The sequence below is a fragment of the Girardinichthys multiradiatus genome, chromosome 12, assembly GCF_021462225.1.
Source record: "Girardinichthys multiradiatus isolate DD_20200921_A chromosome 12, DD_fGirMul_XY1, whole genome shotgun sequence".
NCBI lineage: Eukaryota > Metazoa > Chordata > Actinopteri > Cyprinodontiformes > Goodeidae > Girardinichthys > Girardinichthys multiradiatus.
In genome coordinates this window covers 37,640,927-37,659,393 of record NC_061805.1, presented here as the reverse complement: position 1 = coordinate 37,659,393, position 18,467 = coordinate 37,640,927, and the positions used below count along the sequence as shown (strand labels likewise).

The 18,467-nt window shown below is 38.6% G+C and overlaps 2 protein-coding genes across 3 annotated transcripts in view; one reads left to right on the top strand and one right to left on the bottom strand.

Moving 5' to 3' along the window:
- Positions 1–14,884, bottom strand: part of slf1 (SMC5-SMC6 complex localization factor 1) — a 43,025-nt gene extending 28,141 nt beyond the window's left edge. The window contains exons 1-14 of the mRNA XM_047380519.1: positions 14,612–14,884; positions 12,849–12,960; positions 8,484–8,562; positions 8,103–8,328; positions 7,877–8,030; positions 6,119–6,241; positions 5,909–5,974; positions 5,253–5,399; positions 4,606–4,775; positions 4,331–4,465; positions 2,533–2,686; positions 2,255–2,423; positions 1,820–1,965; positions 1,089–1,195 (exon numbers count right to left, since the gene is read on the bottom strand). Coding sequence (XP_047236475.1) covers positions 1,089–1,195; positions 1,820–1,965; positions 2,255–2,423; positions 2,533–2,686; positions 4,331–4,465; positions 4,606–4,775; positions 5,253–5,399; positions 5,909–5,974; positions 6,119–6,241; positions 7,877–8,030; positions 8,103–8,328; positions 8,484–8,562; positions 12,849–12,959 — 1,787 coding nt within the window. The 5' untranslated portion in view covers position 12,960; positions 14,612–14,884. The remainder of the gene's footprint in view (positions 1–1,088; positions 1,196–1,819; positions 1,966–2,254; positions 2,424–2,532; positions 2,687–4,330; positions 4,466–4,605; positions 4,776–5,252; positions 5,400–5,908; positions 5,975–6,118; positions 6,242–7,876; positions 8,031–8,102; positions 8,329–8,483; positions 8,563–12,848; positions 12,961–14,611) is intronic.
- A 284-nt stretch (positions 14,885–15,168) lies between these two features.
- The window catches only part of kiaa0825 (KIAA0825 ortholog), a 194,210-nt gene continuing 190,911 nt past the window's right edge, over positions 15,169–18,467 (top strand). The window contains exons 1-2 of one of the 2 annotated variants that reach the window (XM_047382487.1): positions 15,176–15,281; positions 15,391–15,483. The gene's annotated coding sequence lies outside the window, so the exon portion shown is untranslated. Of the gene's footprint in view, positions 15,484–18,467 lie in introns of both variants that reach the window. The other variant, XM_047382488.1, reaches the window with a different exon arrangement.

Here is an 18,467-nt window from a genome sequence, read left to right as displayed (position 1 = left end):
CATGAAAAATGAAGAAACAAGATTTTCTTTTGGTTTCTGTCTTCAATTTGTCACAGGCTTTTTCTTTGTGGTTTTGTTCTTTCTTTTGGGGTCAAATGATTTTACATGCCCTTTGGCATTTCTTTATCTCATCCGTGCAGGCTGCATTCCATGTTTCACTTAGTTCCACTCATGCGTGTGTCAAAATTCACTAAAAGCAGTAAAAGTGCAAGAAAAGTAGGAAGGGTAGCAGAAATAGGGGGGAAAAAAGGAGGGAGATTTGGTCAGTTCATGAACCAGTAGCCTTCAAATGAACCTGCTCCCTGGTGACTCTTGCCTAACTCCGGGCCAACTACCTGCTGGTGAAACAGCAGATGTCTGATATGGGTAAGGAGGGAGAGAGACTGTGTGTGCGTGTGACTGCATCAAGAGAAGAGATTTAATATGCAAGGATACATCAAGAAAGGCGGGGAGGTGGAGCGCGGGCTGAGAGGTGGTGGTCGTAAGGGGAGAGAGAGAAGACCCTGTCCAAATCATATGGTAGTCTGAGTGTGTGTGTGTCTATGCACGAGAAGGGGCTTAACCTCCCTGTGTGCCCCTCCTGTCAGCATGCACACACTGATAATATCGGACCTGGGCATGACCCATCACATGCCAGCTCCTCACGCTCCATCTGACTTTTTGCTTGCCTGTCTCCAGATTTCCCGAAGCCCCCACCACAGCAACCCCTCCTATAAATTCATGCATCTCTTCTCTTCACCTCCTTACACTCCTCCTCCCTCCAGGTGTTCCTTTTCACTCAAATGTCCCGTCATCTTACATTTTTTACCAGTTTCTTTTGACAAATGACAGCGGCATCGCACCGTGCTGGTGGAGGCCTGTTATTTCAGACACACTGAAGACAACAAAGACCATGATGATGAGTGATAAAACCACATAGGCTCAATGGGCCTATGAAGGTCATGTTTCTGTAACTTGTGGAATCAATAATTCCAACCCGTATATTACAGTCAGCTTAGCAAAGCCTCCATCCCCTTTTCTCTGTTTCTTGGTCTTAGAAGAATGTAGAATGTAAACCAGCAGATTTAAAGAGAGACTGAAAGACTGACCTGCTGGTCCCCTGACTCCTGCAGCTGTGGGATGTTTTCCCAGTCTTGTAGGAAGTGATGCTGGGACTCTGAGCTAAAGTTCCCAGAGCGGGCAGATAAGAACACACCTGTTGGAAGTCACACAGGCACATATGACCACAGTTTTAATTTTTCATGTGATTTAGAGTGACACTTCTTTGACTTCCACACCCAAGCTGTCTGTGTTTTTTCATCCCCAAATATTTCCAAAGGGCCAAATTTGACTTTTTATGTAAGCAGATGGAACTATCTGTGAGCATTCTTTGAATCACCCGACGGGCAGTGCACAGCAACAGATAGGGGAGAGGCAGCTCTAGGTTACTGTACGCTCCCTACAGTCAGAGAAAACTCTGGTCACTCCGGCACTTTCTCTGGCATCTTATTAAAATAACTTTGAACCATAGGAACAGTATAAAGGAAGATTTCAGTGGTTCTGTGTCATGGAAAAAGTACATATATAATGATTCTACGCAATTTGAATTTGTCATGCAAAACATTTAAGACAGATTATTTGTTATTTTAAAACCTTTTCTCGAACCACAAAACAATGAATAATCCAGGTTTATTGGGTCTGATTACAATCATCTGTGGGAAATGAAATTTTCTTTCAATTAAAAACAACCAGATATGCAATCTGTATCCATTACTGTATGATTGTGAAACAGACAAACCCTTAAATAAATTAGACTTACATTATTGTGGTAAACACTCACCATTTTCTTTAGAGAGAGAGGTTCATCTCCAATAGTGAACCCATTTCTGCAGCAGAGATTCCTGAAGATTGCATCTGCTATGACCAACCTCAGCCTGGTGGAGCGAACTTTGCAAACCAGCTCTACTAAAACAGCTGGAGATACATCTGAAGGTGAAAACACAAAAGAAAGCATCTTGGCATCTAGTCAGAAGTTGTGTTATTTTGTGGATGATGATAATTATGATGGTTGAAAAAAAAAAAAAATACAATAAACTAAGAATATGCTAAACTGCCTTAAGCATTTTATATGGTGACTGCAGCTGCAACATGTTTTAAGTGTACTTTATGAGTATTTTAAGTATTTTACAACAACAATTAAAATCAAAGAATATCTAAGAATCTAAAGCAAATATTTAGACTCCAAACACACAAAATACGGTTTTTCCACCCATACCCTGGCTAAGAAGTGCAAGGTGCTCTGACAGGTCCTTGAGTCCTTTTTCCACCAGGCTCTGATTCAGTTTAAAGTGCTGCTGACACCAAAACTCCACCAATACAGACAGAAGATCCAGCAGAGTGTCTGCCAAATACAGCTCCTGCTTCTCTGCTCCCTCAGCAAAGTCCTTTAGTGAGAATAAAGCTCTATGAACAACATCAACTATGCAAGAACACTAATAGCTGTATCACATGAATGCGTGACCCTTTACCCAATAGGAATTACACAGTGCTTACCATAATGGCAGCTTCTGTTAGGAGCTGAAGAAGTTTCTTGACAGTGCGGGACAACAGTGTGGTTCGTTCCCACACGGTCCAGAAGGTTCCGTACAGCAATGAACTTGAAGCTGATGCAGGTGGGGCTCGTGCTTGCTGAGGGAACACAAATTCTCTGATGCGGATAAAGACAGGACTGGGATCAGATGTGTGTCTCAATAGATAAAAACATCACTGAGAAGATTATTTATTTTAGTAGTTCTGATGACAATGGATTACTTTCAGCTAAAACCTCAAAACTCTGTTTCTCAGAGACCATTTGAAAGAGGATTTTTAATACAGAAATGCCAACCTTAATATCAAATAAAATGTAAGTACTTTGTAAAGTATATGCACTTAGTACTTGAAAGAGGCCCCTTCTGCATGAATGTCTGCAGCAGTACAGGGTGGCATGGAGGTGATCAACTTGTGGTTCTGCTGAGGTGTTAAAAAAGCCCAGAATACCTTATCTGCATTGCTGTCTCTGGGGTCTCTCATCTTCCTCTTGGCAATCCTCCAATGATTCTCTATGGGGTTTAGGTCAGGCGAGTTTGCTGTCCAATCAAGTTTAGTGATACCATGATCATTGGTACAATGGGTAAGCAGCAAATTCTGCTGGAAAATCAGCATCTCAATACAACCTGTTGACTGATGAAAGCGAAGAGCTTAAAAATGTCCTGGTAGACGGCAGGGCTGATTGCAAATAAAACAAAGTGGACCAACAGCAGCAGATGAAATGACTCCCCAAATCTGTTGAAACGTCACACTGGACCTCAAGCAAGTCGGATACTGTGTGTTTCCACTCTTCCTTCAGACTCTGGGACCTTGATTTTCACATGAAATGCAAATTGTGTATCCATTTGAAAAGAAGCCTTTGGAATGTGAGAAGCAGTCCAGTCCTTTTTTTATTCTTAAGCTACGTCAGACACTTTCAACATTTTCTCTGGTTCAGGAGTAGCTTAAAACAAGGAACATGACAGCAATAGCCCTTGTACTAGATAGGTCTGTGGTGCTTTTTGAAAAACTAACTCAAGTTGCAACCCCCACCTAATGAATCTCACAAAAAAAAAAAAAACTGTCAAATGTTTTTCTTCACAATCTGCTCAAGGCTGCGATTATTCCTGTTTTGTAGTTTTCTTCAACTTTTTTTTTCCAATCAACTTTCCATTGTTTTGCTTGGAAAAGCAGCTTTTTTGGTGATAACCATTTGTTAGTTACCCTCAATGTGGAGCGTGTCAATTACTGTCTGCAACAACTGTCAAGTCAGCAGTTTTCACAATGATTATGTGGACCACCATATAATATTTCTTTATTTGAAACCTTTTAATTGGCCATAGATAATATTCTAAAGCTCTGAGAAACTGATTTTGAGGTTTTTATTAACTGTAAGGCAAAAGTAATGGATAAAAAACATACTTGAAATATATCAATTTGTGTAAAATAGACCTACTTAAGTTATATATACACAGTAGTTTTGCCTTTTAAAATTAATTACTTAAATAAATTAACAAGTCACTGATATTTTAGTGTCTGAGATGCACCTGTGGTATTGTAAAAGTGAGAGTGGCTTGTTTTAATATTACACATACAGTATGAGAAGTTATGCAAAACGTGAGCTTGTTCTTCAAATACACCTAAAAAACTGAAAAATGGAAAATAACAAAGACAAATTGTTTTATCCTAATCCATGTACTAAATGTTTTCTTATACTCTTTGTCCTTGCAAAGATGCAAGAAGTTCTAGGAAATAAATAAATTCTTGAATTAATTCATATTCTTACTTGCTGGTGACAGAGTGAAGTTCACCTTTGAGAAGCTTGAGGCAAAGTGCAAGGATGTCACAGTAGAACTGCACCAAGGCTGGCAAGGTGGGTTCAGGGTGTGGGTGACAGGTGTCGCTGCTCGTCATGCAGTATCTTATCGATCAAACATGTGAATGTAAAATAATGTTGCACATTAGCTTGTTGCACAATTGGCGAGGCAGCCTGATGTCTGTCAAAGCAAAAATAAAGGTAAGATATCTTTCCCAAGAAATCTCACGTGACTTCAAGCTTACCTGACAGCTGTCTCTAAAAGAGGCCACAAGCCCATCTTGCACTGAGGACACTGCAGCACTTGGGCATAGTATTTTTTCACTGCACAGGGAGCCAGCCACGGAGGATTGGTAATGAGCAGGTTTTCCATAACCTGATGGAAATTTGTTAGGAAGAAGGACGTGGCGTTACCCTGCCCAAAGTAAACACAACAGGCGAGTTATAGTTGCTTTAAGTATTGGGACAAAGAGATCAGGTTCTTATCTTATAAGAAAACAGTTAATTTAGGGCATTCTGAACTTTAACTTTTTTTTTTCTTTGAGTTGTAAAAATGACAAGCAGTGTTTTGAATCAGAGAATCAGAAAAGCCTTATTGCCAAGTACGTTTTTGGACATACAAGGAATTTGTTTTGGCGTAGTTGGTGCAATACAATACAAATTAAACAGTATAAACATATCTACAATATAATATAAATATAATAATAATATAATATAAATATATGTGCACAGTTTTGTGGATCAGAATCAAAGTTACAAGACACACAAAATATATTCTTAGCCATCTATCAACATTCAGGCATGTTGTGCAACCACTGATCTATTTGTACAACCCCTCAGGCTCACAAAGCCACAGGTAAGAGCGTCTGCATTCAAGTAATTCCAGTCCTACCTGCTGTGCGTACTCCAAGAGGGAGATCAGGTACGTCGCTGGTGGCAACAGGCCTGGAAACACAGCGCTTCTGATTGACTCCAAGGCCTCGCTGAATAGGCCGCACTCTATCATACTACCGACGTTGCTTAAGTCTGCTACAATTGCCTGGAGGAACAACAATGATGAAATGGAAGAAGTATATGGAAAGAAGAGGGGGAAACATGGCACTCAAAGACACGGATGGTAAAAAGAAGAGAAGCGAGAGGGCTGGAGGGTAATGGAAATAAGTCGTGAGTTGGCATCAGAAGTTCCTGAGGGTCATTTTTGACCGTCGCTTATTGGCAAATGGCATATGGACTTTGAACGTCCTGAATGGAAATACAAGAGCAGTTCTAATAGCAATCTGACAGACATCCACTTGGGTAAAGTATGGACATGACGGTGGAGAGTATTGTTAATAGGTCTGCCAATCACAGCTCTCAGATCAGTGGAGAGAGGTGGTTAAATCAGTGACCTGGTTTTGATGCGCCCTTGCGCTTGATGTCACTTTCCATTGAAATGTATGACATAAAGGAAATTGAATGACCTGATCTGCTTGATGAAACACAGAGTTATCCCGTAGATGAATGTATAGCAGTGATCGTGGCTGGGGGTTGATATGTATGCACACCTACCTGTGTGTGGGGACGACAAGGGTCATGGTAACCTAGAAATTCAAGGAAGCACAGTCTGGGCCGGCCCTGCAGGGAAAGAGCACATGAAAAATGTTGAGAACCAAACCGACAAACAGGGTGAATTAGGGGAACAGAATGTAGCTGGAAAGTTAGTCTAATCCCGTTTAATTTCTGCACTTCCTGCTTCTCTGAAACAAAAAATAAACACACCTCTTTTTTGACAGCAAAGCTCCTGAGTTCTGCCTCCAAATTAGAGAAGCCATCAAGAAAACTGGCTTTTGTTTCGGACAGATGATCATCCATTTTGCTGAAATCCATAGTTACCCGATTGCTCTGTCAAACAAGAAAGGCAGCTTACAGTCGTTCATTTAAGCGAAAAACCTATTCTGTGTGCTTACTATAATGTTTTTGTCTAATTTAAGGTTCCCACAGAGTCGGGCGCACTGTGAGCGGCGCGCACGGTCTGCAGATGTTTATGTTTTCATAGTCGAGCATACCAATTTCCTAAATTGCTGGTGACAAATTCCTTAATTTCCCACACAGCTAATTTGCCTTGTAGCTTTGGAAAAACAAAAAGACAAGAAGGTGTTCACTAGACACCGGATGTCCAGAGTCAAGTACGCCTGAATCTGTGGGAGCCTTAATTCAGGAGAGAGCTTTTTCTCAGGATTTCTCAATGTTTTCCCTAGGCATACCAGATGGCAATAAAACGTTTAAATGTGAATTAATATGCAATATAGAAGTCATAATGAACCCTTTTATGGTGCTTTGAACTTTTCCACATTTTGTCACAATTAAACCACAAACCTCAATGTATTTTGGGAATTTTGTGGGATAGACTAACACAAAGTAGTGCAGAATTGCAAAATGAAAGGAAAATAATAAACTGATTTTCTTTTTTCCACAAATACAAATCTGTAAATTGTGGTGTGCGTTTGCATTCAGTAACCCCTGAGTCAGTACCTAGTAAAGAGAGTCCTCTGAGGTATGTCTCCACCAGCTTTGCACATCTAGAGGCTAAAACGTTTTACCTATTCTTCTTTGCAAATTAACTGAAACTCAAACTGTAGCGTATAATTTGTCAACAGCAAATGTCAAGCCTTGCAACAGATTCCCAGTTGGATTTAGGTCTGGACTTTGACTAGGCCATGAGCTGTAGTCCTGCTGGAAGCCGAACCTCCGCCTTCATCTTATGTCTTTCGGAGGTTCTAACATAATTTCTTCCAGGACTGCTCCTTTTTATCCATTTAACTTCTTATCAATTTTGTTCAGCTTTCCTGTCCCAGATGATGAAAAGCATTCCCACAGCTTTATGTGGCCATCACCATGTTTTATGCTGATAATGCTGTGTTCATGGTGCTAGTGTTTTTGCCAAACACAGCGTTTTCCCTGTGGGGCTTTTATCTTTGCTGTTTGAACTGCATGGCTTTCTTTTAACAATTTACCAATCTCGTCACTCTTGTAAAAAGGCCAGATCTGTGAAGTGCACATTTAATAGGTATCCTCTGAACACTTGAGCTGTGGATCTCTGTAGCTCCCCCAGGAGTTACCATGGGCTTCTTGGTTGCTTCTCTGATTACCACAATTACCATCCTTGCCCAACCTGCCAGTTTAGCTAGTCTCGTCTTGATATGTTTGCAATTGTGTCATACTCCATTTTTAGATGAAGGATTATTCAGTGCACATTACACCTGACCTGCCTGGTGTGCTTTTTGCTCTTCATTATGCTTTTTTTTTAGCTAATGCTCCCTAAAAAAATTATACCTATAAAAATTATATTTATACAACATGTGCCATATTCCTTTTCACTTCACAATTATGCAACACTATGTTAGTTTAACACATAAAATCCCGATAAAATACGGTGAAGTTTGTGGTTCTAATGTAAAAATATTTAGAAAAGATCATGGAGTTATTATTAATGTTCTAAGTGGGGTTATATGTTTTACATTAATTACACTAACTTACCCCAAAGAGGTGTTGGACTATGTGGCTCACAGGATAACAAGGTGCATTAAGGGATTTTGATTTCTCCGTAACAGGTTTCGCCATAACATGAGTGATGGATGTGTAGATAGGTGGAGGACAGTTGTACACCTCTGCCCTGCCAGCTTTCAGCAGCCTGGATAAGAAGAAAGAATAAACTTCATTTATATATGAGTGTGAGTAAACGTATATCTAGGCAGAATCTCACCGTTTGAACATGGCTCTTCTGGTGGGCTCTTGGACCATGAGAAGCACTCTCCAGCCCTGGAAAGCACCCGTAATTCTACCTTTGGTCACCTTTTCCCTCCACTGTCTGACTGGGTAAAAGGAAGCTGAGGAGCTTGTAAAAATGGCCACTTCATAGGGTCCCTCGGGCAGCCATGAGCCATTCTTCATGCTTTCTAACACATAGTTAGGAGTCACAACCCACTTTCCTAAAGGCAGATGCAAAACAACTTAGCATTGGGTTTAAGATAAATAAATATGACAATCAACAGTAGAACGAAGAACAATACACCAGTTATGTAACATTGAAGTTAAATCCTTAAAAGACATCTGTAATTATCTAATGATAATATTAATGACTGACCTGCTGCACAAGCTGCCAAAAACTTCTCACTGGGTAAAACCGATGGGATAATGAGATGAGTGGTGCAGTCCTTATATACCTGTAAAATATACCATACCAAGTTAAAATTGAAAGGTCAATAAAAACAAATTTCCTGGAGTAATCATAGAAGACAAACTATACTGGAAAGCACAAATGAAATAATAATCTTTATTTTATTTGTCATTGCAGTTGTACATTCCAATGAAATTTGTGCTCTGCAATTAACCCATCCCATAGGAAGCAGAGGGCGGCTCTGCTCTAACCACTAGATTACCACCATCACCACTTGCTGTGGCAAGTGTAATTCCAAAAAGCTCAAACTGCGACAAACATTTTTTTTTTTACCTACAAACACTCAAAATACGTTGCCTAAAATGAAGTAAATGGTTCTGCTACGTAGCCGCTTATTCTTGATAAATTGTTGGCAAGTACTGAAGGGGTGGGAATAACAAACATTCTCTACTTCCCAATTCTTTGCAGTTATGTTAACTAAATCAATGAAGAAAATGCTTCAATTTTTCATATTTTCTTTTTGCTTTGCTTTTTTGTAGTGTATCTACAGTATAGACCAAAAGTTTGGACACAACCATTTCAGGTGACTACCTCTTGAAGCTCATCAACAGAATGCCAAGAGTGTGCGGAGCAGTAATCAAAGCAAAAGGTGGCTACTTTGAAGAACCTTGAATATAAGACATATTTTCAGTTGTTTCACACTTTTTTGTTCAGTATATAATTCCACATGTGTTTTTTCATAGTTTTGATGCCTGTCATGAAAATAAAGACAACTCTTTGAATGAGAAGGTGTGTCCAAACTTTTGGTGTGTATTGTATATGTTTGTAAGATAAGGTAAGGTAAGTTTATTTGTATAGCGCTTTTCAGCAATGAGACACTCAAAGCGCTGTACATACAATTACAATACAATCACAAAGCAAATAAACACAGATACAGACAGAAAAATAAATCAAATGATAAAATCAAACAAAGGTAATTGATAAAAGTAAAATAAAATAAAGAGAATAGAATGATGGACAAGAAAATGAAAGGAAAATTGGACGCAACTAATCATGCCTAGATGGCACAGTCAAAGGCCACTCTAAACAAATAAGTTTTTAATCTTGATTTAAAGCAACTTAGTTTCGGCGCTTTTACAGTTTTCTGGGAGTTTTTTCCAGATTAGTGGAGCATAAGAACTAAAAGCTGCTTCTCCAGGTTTGGTTCTGGTTCTGGGTATGTAGAGTAGATTTGAGCCAGAAGACCTGAGAGGTCTGGGTGGTTGATACACTGACAACAAGTCTGTAATGTATTTTGGTTTTAAGCCATTCAGTGATTTATAGACTAACAGAAGTATTTTAAAGTCTATTCTCTGAGCTACAGGGAGCCAGTGTAGGGACTTTAGAACCAGGGTGATGTGCTCCACTTTCTTAGTTCTAGTGAGGACGTGGGCAGCAGCGTTCTGGATCAACTGCAGCTGTCTGAGCGACTTTTTAGGCAGACCTGTGAACATACCGTTGCAGTAATCAATTCTACTAAAGATGAACGCATAAATTAGTTTTTCAAGGTCCTGCTGAGACATTAGTCCTTTAATCCTGGAGATGTTCTTTAGGTGATAGAAGGCCGACCTTGTTACTGTCTTTATGTGCCTCTGAAGGTTCAGGTCTGAGTCCATCATTACACCCAGGTTTCAAGCCTGAATGGTGGTTTCTAGCTGTATTAACTAAAGCTGTGTGCTAACTTTTAAACGCTCTTCCTTTGGTCCAAAGATTATTCAGTTTTGTTTTGATTCAGCTGAAGAAAATTTTGGCCCATCCATGCATTGATTTCTTCTAAGCATTTACCCAGCGCTTGAATGGGTTCATGGTCACCTGGTGACATCGTAACGTATAGCTGTGTGTCGTCTGCATAGTTATGATAACTTACGTTGTTGTTTATTAAAATCTGAGTTAGGGGGAGCATGTAGATATTGAATGGGAGGGGCCCTAAGATGGACCCTTGGGGAACGCCACATGTGATTTTTGTGATCTCTGATGTAAAGTTACCTACTGACACAAAAAAGTCCCTGTCCTTCAAGTAGGATTTAAACCAGCTGAGTGCTGTACCAGAAAGGCCGACCCAGTTTTCCAGGTGCTTTAATAAAATGGAGTGATCAACAGTATCGAATGCTGCACTAAGGTCCAATAATACCAGCACTGTGGTTCTTCTACAGTCTGCATTTATACGGATGTCATTGAACACCTTGACAAGAGCAGTCTCTGTACTGTGGTGAGCAGGAAACCTGACTGGAAAACATCGAAGCGGTTGGTCGTTGTTAGGAAGTTGTTTAACTGATGAAACAGCTTTTTCAATAATCTTACTGATGAAGGGGAGGTTTGATATAGGCCTGTAGTTCTGTAGTAGCAGCTTCTCCAAGTTGCTCTTTTTCAATACAGGTTTGATAATTGCTGTTTTCAGGGCCTGGGAGAAAACACCAGACAAAAGGGACGTGTTTATTATTTGAGTTAAATCAGATGTTATTACAGGCAAAGCTTTCCTAAGGAAAGCTGTGGGTAAAAGATTGAGACAGCAGGAAGAAGAGCTTAGTTGGTGTACGATTTCTTCTAAGTTTTTGTAGTTTATTTGGTGAAATTGAAACATTTTGTCAAAACAGTTTTAGTTGGAGACAACATTGGTACTGGAGTTGATGTGTATGTGCTGACTGCCCCTCTGATCTTTTGAGATTTTCCAGTGAAGAAGTTAGCAAATTTATTGCAGGCCCTGGTAGAATGGAGTTCAGATTCTACAGTTACAGGAGGGTTTGTTAACCTGTCGACCGTGGCAAATAATGCACGAGCATTATTAATGTTTTCGATGATGATCTCAGAAAAGAAAGATTCCCTTGCATTTTTCAGGTTTATTCTCAGTGTTCTGATTGCCGGTTGAGTTGTTGAGCTGGGTGTCACTGTTTGGGATCACAGGCAAGAGTTGAATCATCGCTGTACCCCATATTCACCTCCACATTCACTTCTAGTCGGTGGATTTTCATTTCCAAAACAGCCAATTTCTGTAAAAGTTTGTCGAAGTCCTCTGTGGTGAAGGAAGGCATTTTGTGCCAATTAGCTGGCGTCAACTTGTCCTGCTTTCGAGTTTGATTCTAAAAACGTCAAAGTCCTTTAAAAAAAATAAAAATAAAATAATAATAATAATCCTTGGGAGTCGCTGGTAAGAAGTAGTTTTAGTCCAATATTTCCGTAATTTTGGCTAAGAGATAAAAAGTTAGGAGTAAAAGAATGCAAGCAAGCAGGGAGCTTAGGAGAAAAGTGTCTGAGCAGGCAGAGAGGCGGAAGCAAAGTAGATAGGTATGAACATGTTTACATGTTTAAAAACAATTTTTTCTATTTACTGAAAAATAGCAAAAAAGAAAATTCTGCAGATCATGCAATTACAATATAGTAAACTTATGCTTGATGACGCAAACCATTTCTTAAGCAATTTACGTCCATTGATGTATAGGTGATTTATGTTTTAAATACTGCAGAGCCCTTGGTAACGGGAATCTGAACTGCAAAATCTTGGATGATTTATCTGAGCCCCTAAAAGAATAAAGATCTAAATGCAGTTAAATTCACAAACTTACAGGTAATAAAGCTACAAAAATAAAAAAAATACAGTAACAGCTATAATGTTTATGAAGTCAGCTCCAAATTCCGTAGCAGATTGGTTACGATAAACCTCCAGCCTGTATGACCAGAATATCCAGACACAAATTAGTACTGTTCGGCATATAAAGACAACTGCCTTCTGTGTCACTATATTGCGTGTGAATATTTGAGTGTTGTCTGTTAATATATGAACTACAACTGGATGATTATATGTGGAAAGAAAAAAAAAATCATAATCAAAATTCTTTGTTGATATTGAAATAACGAATATATAAACAATAACTCTTATATTGACAGCAAAGCTGTTTGGAAAGCCTGGAAACGAACTTCTTTTAATGAACTTAAAGAAGAAATAAAGAATATGCTTGCAAAGTGGAATTCATGTTTTGTCAATTACATCAGTTTTACAAGTGCTTGGAGCCTAAAACTGAAATACTAAATAGGTTAATTGCATATTCCAAACATGCATATAAAATGAATTTATTTGGAGGGATGAATTGAATTCTTTGACTGTGAAATGCTATTTTAAACCTGAATTAAGGCTTTTCTGTCAGCTATCAGCTATGGGTTGTACCTGGGATTTATTTGGGCTTGCAGAGTGCTGGTAAAACTAAGCAACTGTTATTAGCAAAGGTTACAGTGGGAAAAAAAGCCCTGCATGATTACTGTATTCACAAATGCAGCACAATTTTAAGTATGTCAACTTACTGAGCCACCAATGTATTTTCCACCCAGCTGGTAAATGCCCTCAATCAAAACTCTCTTCTTATCCTGCATTTTGATCCCAGAGATCTGGAAAACATGCTTGCAGCTCTCCATCCTGAAAAGCAGAAAATAAGGTTAAAGTGTGTTTTAAATTAAGGGGAGGTCAGTCACATTATTCTCTGAAGAATATCATGCTGTAACACTTCGAATGTCTGCCTAACTGGTTGATTGTTACACAAACCAGGCAGGTAAATAAATCATACCGCATGCACTACATACAGACAGTAAACTGGGGCCTATCTGCTAATATAGAAAACACTAAAGATGATTCCATACATTTGGAAAACTATGCAAGAGCTTTGAATGGAGGTGCAATTGTAAGCAACGTTGCCTCACTGCAACAAGGTCCTAAATTCTGTGTGGTGCTTGCATGTTCTCCGCAAACCCGGGTAGGTTCTGGGCCACTCTAAAATGTCCATTACTGTGAGTGTGAGCAAGCATGGCTATTTGTGTCTCTGTTGTACTCTGATGAAGTCACCACCTGTCCAGGGTGTGCTCTACCTCTCGCCTCTTTACTGCTGGAGATAGGCACAAGCCGCCCCAGCAACCTTGTAAGGATTTAGTGGATATAGAAGACATTGTGTTAATCATTTAGATAGCTTTGTTTGAATCTTTAATTGCCATTCTTCCTGAAGTGACAGGCATATCAGGTCCAAACAATCTGATTATATCTTTTTTCACACCTTGGCAGCAAAGTACCTTGCAGAACTGGACTTTCAGTTCTGTCAACTTGTTTAACTTGTTAAAGGAGCTTATGTAACATTAACTACATAAACTGTTCCTGTTGTTTGTCTGGCAATCACATTCACTCAAGAAGCTTCTTTTCTGTTTATTATTGCGTATCGTACTAATGCACATATGTATGTTCTGCATCAAATGTGGGCTGTGGTGTATACTACAAGGGTTCCTGTAAATTTTCCATTTCAAAATGGAAAATGATGCACTTCTTTTTTTACTTTAATTAAAATCAGATAAAGGTTAGTCAAATTATATTTGATGCATAAATAAGAACAATCTTGTAATTCCTTTATTTTCTGCTGGATATTAAAGAGATATATGTATTAGAAAGCCTGAAGCACACTGTCCTTTTTCAGATGTTATAATCCTCATAAAAAAAAGCGAAGAAACCTGAATAGTTCAGGCAGGCCAGACCTTTTCAGGCTGGGAATCATTAATTTAACTGGTTGATGGACATCTCTCCCAGAGAAGATAGTATGATTTTATCAGGAACTAAAACTTTAATAAGCCTTCATCTCTAACAAAAAAATAAACTCTGGTAACTGCACTTGAAAAAATTGTTTAATTTTCACACCCTAAATATTTTGCAGACTGTTTAGGACTCTATGCATCCAGATGTCACAATATGCATAATTGTTTTTTCTATGTTTGCATGAACACATCTGCATATGTTTGTGCTCTTCAAAATACTTTATCCTAAACCTAAGTACCTCCTCCACAATTGAAAAATTGCTGTTCGTTTATATCGTATATCATTTAATTATGGTTTTATATTTTGTGTTTCTTTGATTTGGTAGTTATGGACCTGCGTCTGTTAATAAAGTTTTGATTGACTGATGCGATGCCATGCTTTTCATAGTGCATTATTTTTCAGTGACACGCCTTACCCAGTGACCAAATCTATGCCGTGGATATTTGTGAGTATGTACATGCAAACTATGAAAAACCCAGACTATTAAAACAGGTACCTTTCTCATGCCCCCGACGATGAGTCCCGATCACAACCAGGCACGCCAAAACTCTGGCTGTAAACAGACATCCATCAATGACAGCGATGTTTGGGTCACTGTGTTGTTAGTCCCTCTAACAACGTCGCCATAAAAAATATGCGCAATGACCGAATATTTGTTTCAGGTTCCAGCGACTTCACTTCCCATATAGGAAAAAAAAAAAAACGACTTCTCTTCTTCTTCTGTTTTCAAGGCGGTTGGCAAACAACTTGCATTACCGCCAAGGGAAAAAAAACATTCAAGCCAAAGCTAATTTATCAGTGAAGAGGGGTGGTTTTTATGCTTCAACGCGTTGTATTTTCGAAATATCCATTAAAGTTATTTAAGCGTCAAATAAAAATAAATTAAGCTATACATAGATTGTGATGTAACATAAAATGTGCGTCTTTCACTGTTAAATTGGCGTTTTTGAGTTTCTAAAATATTGTATTCACCGCTTGGTTTTGCTAATTGGTACGCTCCGCTGGGCGGAAGTCTTCACAAAGCTACTTCCAGGTTGTTGCCACGGACGCTTTCGGCTCCCGGAAGTAAATATAAATAACAGGATTATCGCTCTGGTTGAGTAACGGGTATATTTTAGCTCAACCTTTACCAGAATTAACCAACCAGATTTAGCAGAAGAGAGATGGTATACGGAAGCAGTTGGTTGTTTGTGAATATATAGAAATAGCAATACATTTACGCGGTATTGAAACGAAATGATATGACTTGGTGACACATTTTATGTCTTCCTTTAGTCGTTTGGTTATTGTTACAAATTACTATCGCGGATAAATATCAACTGGAAGTAGCTGCAACCGCTGACTGGGTTAACAAGGAGTTTGGAAAAGGTAAAACACTAATACTAATAGCACTGTAGCTCTGAATTTTATTTTGACATAAATAAATCAACACACAATACGCTTGTAATGTTTATGTGTCATAGGTACAGCTGGTTGTCAGCAAATAACGGAGCACTTGCTAAAACCTGAGTGGGGCAAATCCAATTTCTTGAGCGCTGTGATCTGAAAGCTTTGTGTCACCGAAAGCTGAAAGCTGCTGAATGTCAACAAGTCTGCCTCGGACATGCGCACATGTGTGCGCTTACCAGAAGGAGTGATCAGACAGCAGCTTCAAATCCAAACTTATTCAACTCTGAAGCTGAAAAATATCAAATCTGTGGCACTACAGTAATATTGTTTGGATAGGCAACATTTAGATTAGGGTTCTATACAATTGTATTTTAAAATCTATTATTTCTTTACAATTTTACCTGAGGAAAAATGGGCAAAACAAGGGATTTGAGTAAGTTTGACAAGTGCCAAGTTGTGAGGTTGTGACGCCTGGGTTGGAACAGCTCCAGAATTACAGCTTCTGTGGGTTTTTTCCGGTCTGTTGTGGTCAGTATCTATCAAACTTACTCCATGGAGCAAACAGTTGTAAACTGAAAGAAAGGCTCCTTTATACATGTCAGAAGCAAAGGCTGGTTGGATTCAATAGACAAATTCTTGTAGCTCAGTTTGCTGATGTTGTTAATGCTGGTTCTGATATAATTTGTTTTTTATTATACAAAGATCATCTCAGTTTGTTGCATAGGGGGCTTCAAAGTTGCAGACCAGTCAGTGTCTGTGCACCTGCTGCCTTGTTTAGCATAAAAAGTGCACTGACACAAAGCAAAAATGCTTCAGGAATGGATTAAGGAGCACATTTCTAGTCCTACAGTTCTCCTTGAAGTTGGGAATTTACATAGATTAGCTTGATGTGCATAGTTTTGGGCTGCGAGGTGATACATTTGTTTGTATAGTTTGTATTGGGTTCTTTGTTTCCTCGGGAGAATCCTGGCCTGGCGTCTTTCTGCACAGAGTTTGCATGTTCTCCTGATGCACACATGAGTTCAATCTGGGTACTCTGGCCTCCACCTACAGTCCACAATCCCAATGTTAGGTTAATTGGTCTCTCTAAATTGCCCTATAGGGGCAAATGGACGTGTTCATTGTATGTCTTGCTTGTCTCTGTGCTGCCTTGTGATGGTGACCTGTTCAGGGTGTACTCCACCTCATCCAATGACTGAAGGAAAAGGCACAGGCCATCCTGCAGCCTTGCGAAAATAAGCGGGTATGGATGGATGAATGGATGAAACCTTTGGGGACCTGTCATGATTGTAATTTTAAAGTCTAAGAGCTGTCTCCTTCTGTCTCTTAGTTTAGTTTTTATTTGTACATTTAAACATACATTGTTCACTGCTTCACACAATGCACCGGTGGTTTGACTGACCTACACACCACATAAAAGTAACTTTTATGTTTGACCTAATTTTTGATTAAGTAAATTAATGTTTAGGAACTTTTATACATGCTGTGCCTCCCTTTTTGATGTGCGCTTTGAGTCCTAACACAATTCATGGGACTTTAAGGATAGGCTGTTAACATCATGTTTCCAGATAACCAGCACACCTTTAGCAGAGTCGATGCCATGATGGTTTAGAGCTGTTTTGGCCGCAAAATGGGACCAACATACTATTTTGCAGGTGGTTGTAATTGTATACTTAATTGAAAAGTTTTCAAATGAGAATAAAAAAAAACAATAATTCCTTCCATCTAATGACAAAAGTTGAATCAGTTAAACATTAGTCCATTTAACAATATGACTTGGTTTGGAGATTTTTCTTACCTAAATTTTTTAAACTGCAATAAGTGAAAATTGTATTCCACTTTTTTTTTCTTTTCAGTCAGTTGGATACAGTTAGAGATTTTTGTGATACAAAGAAACACTAACAGAAGATTGTCAACTGCATTCAGCATCCTCTGTATATCTTCCAGTAAACAGTAGCTGAATCTGGTGCTTCACAACTGCAGGACATCACACTTGACAGACAAGAGCAAGAGGGGCGCACTCCATACAGCATACATTAATTGAATTAATGTGAGTGAGCAGGGCCGTCTGAAGAGCAAAAGGGTTTTGTGCCGCTAAATTCAAGAATTATACAAATTTGGCCCTCCAGCACAGACAGTTGCTGCCAAAGGTGCCTTTTAAAAACATTTTGAGCTCAATTTTTGCTGATAAATCTACTTAAAATATCAGGTACAACACAAAGTGCCCATCTTTTATTAAGCTTCTATTTTAATGTCAGTATAAACAGGAAACATCAACTAGCTTTACTCAAAAGCAGATTTGGAGGCTGTCACTCATTAAGCTTAGAGGTTTTCAAGAAAGCGGGGTCCATATCATGATGTTGTTGAATTTAGACTGAATTCTTGTTCTTGACAAGGAAAATTGAGAACAATCCAATGTAAATGTAGTGGTGAGTGTAATGGTCCTACAATTGCATCATAATATTTTGTGGTATTTTATGTGATGAAAATAAAAATGATAATTATAAACTATTCATAACTTTTTTGCAGTATTTTTTAGGTAACCATGGCTGTGATTGCATGTCACAGCAATCATAGCCTCAAAACACAGGTACTGTTCTTAAAAAAAAAAAAAATTAAATACGCTTCTTCAAGACACCCTTAACATAAAGAAGCTTCAAATTTATCACTAAAGCTGAACACAGGTGACACATTTAATCATATTTTATATTGACAATACAGTCAGTTTTTGTTGTTTTCAAGCATCATAAAGTGAAATTTACTGTTGTCACGATAAATCCAGATTCATATCACAATGAGATTTTTTTCACATTAACAATAAACCATATGATAAATGCCTACCAATGGTGAATGTTAAACACTCTTTGTGTTTTCGATCTATGATTTTACACATTCCTTTTCTGTAAAAATTACACTTCTTTTTGCCGTTTCAATACTATAGGTTTAGTCTATTGAAACTAAAA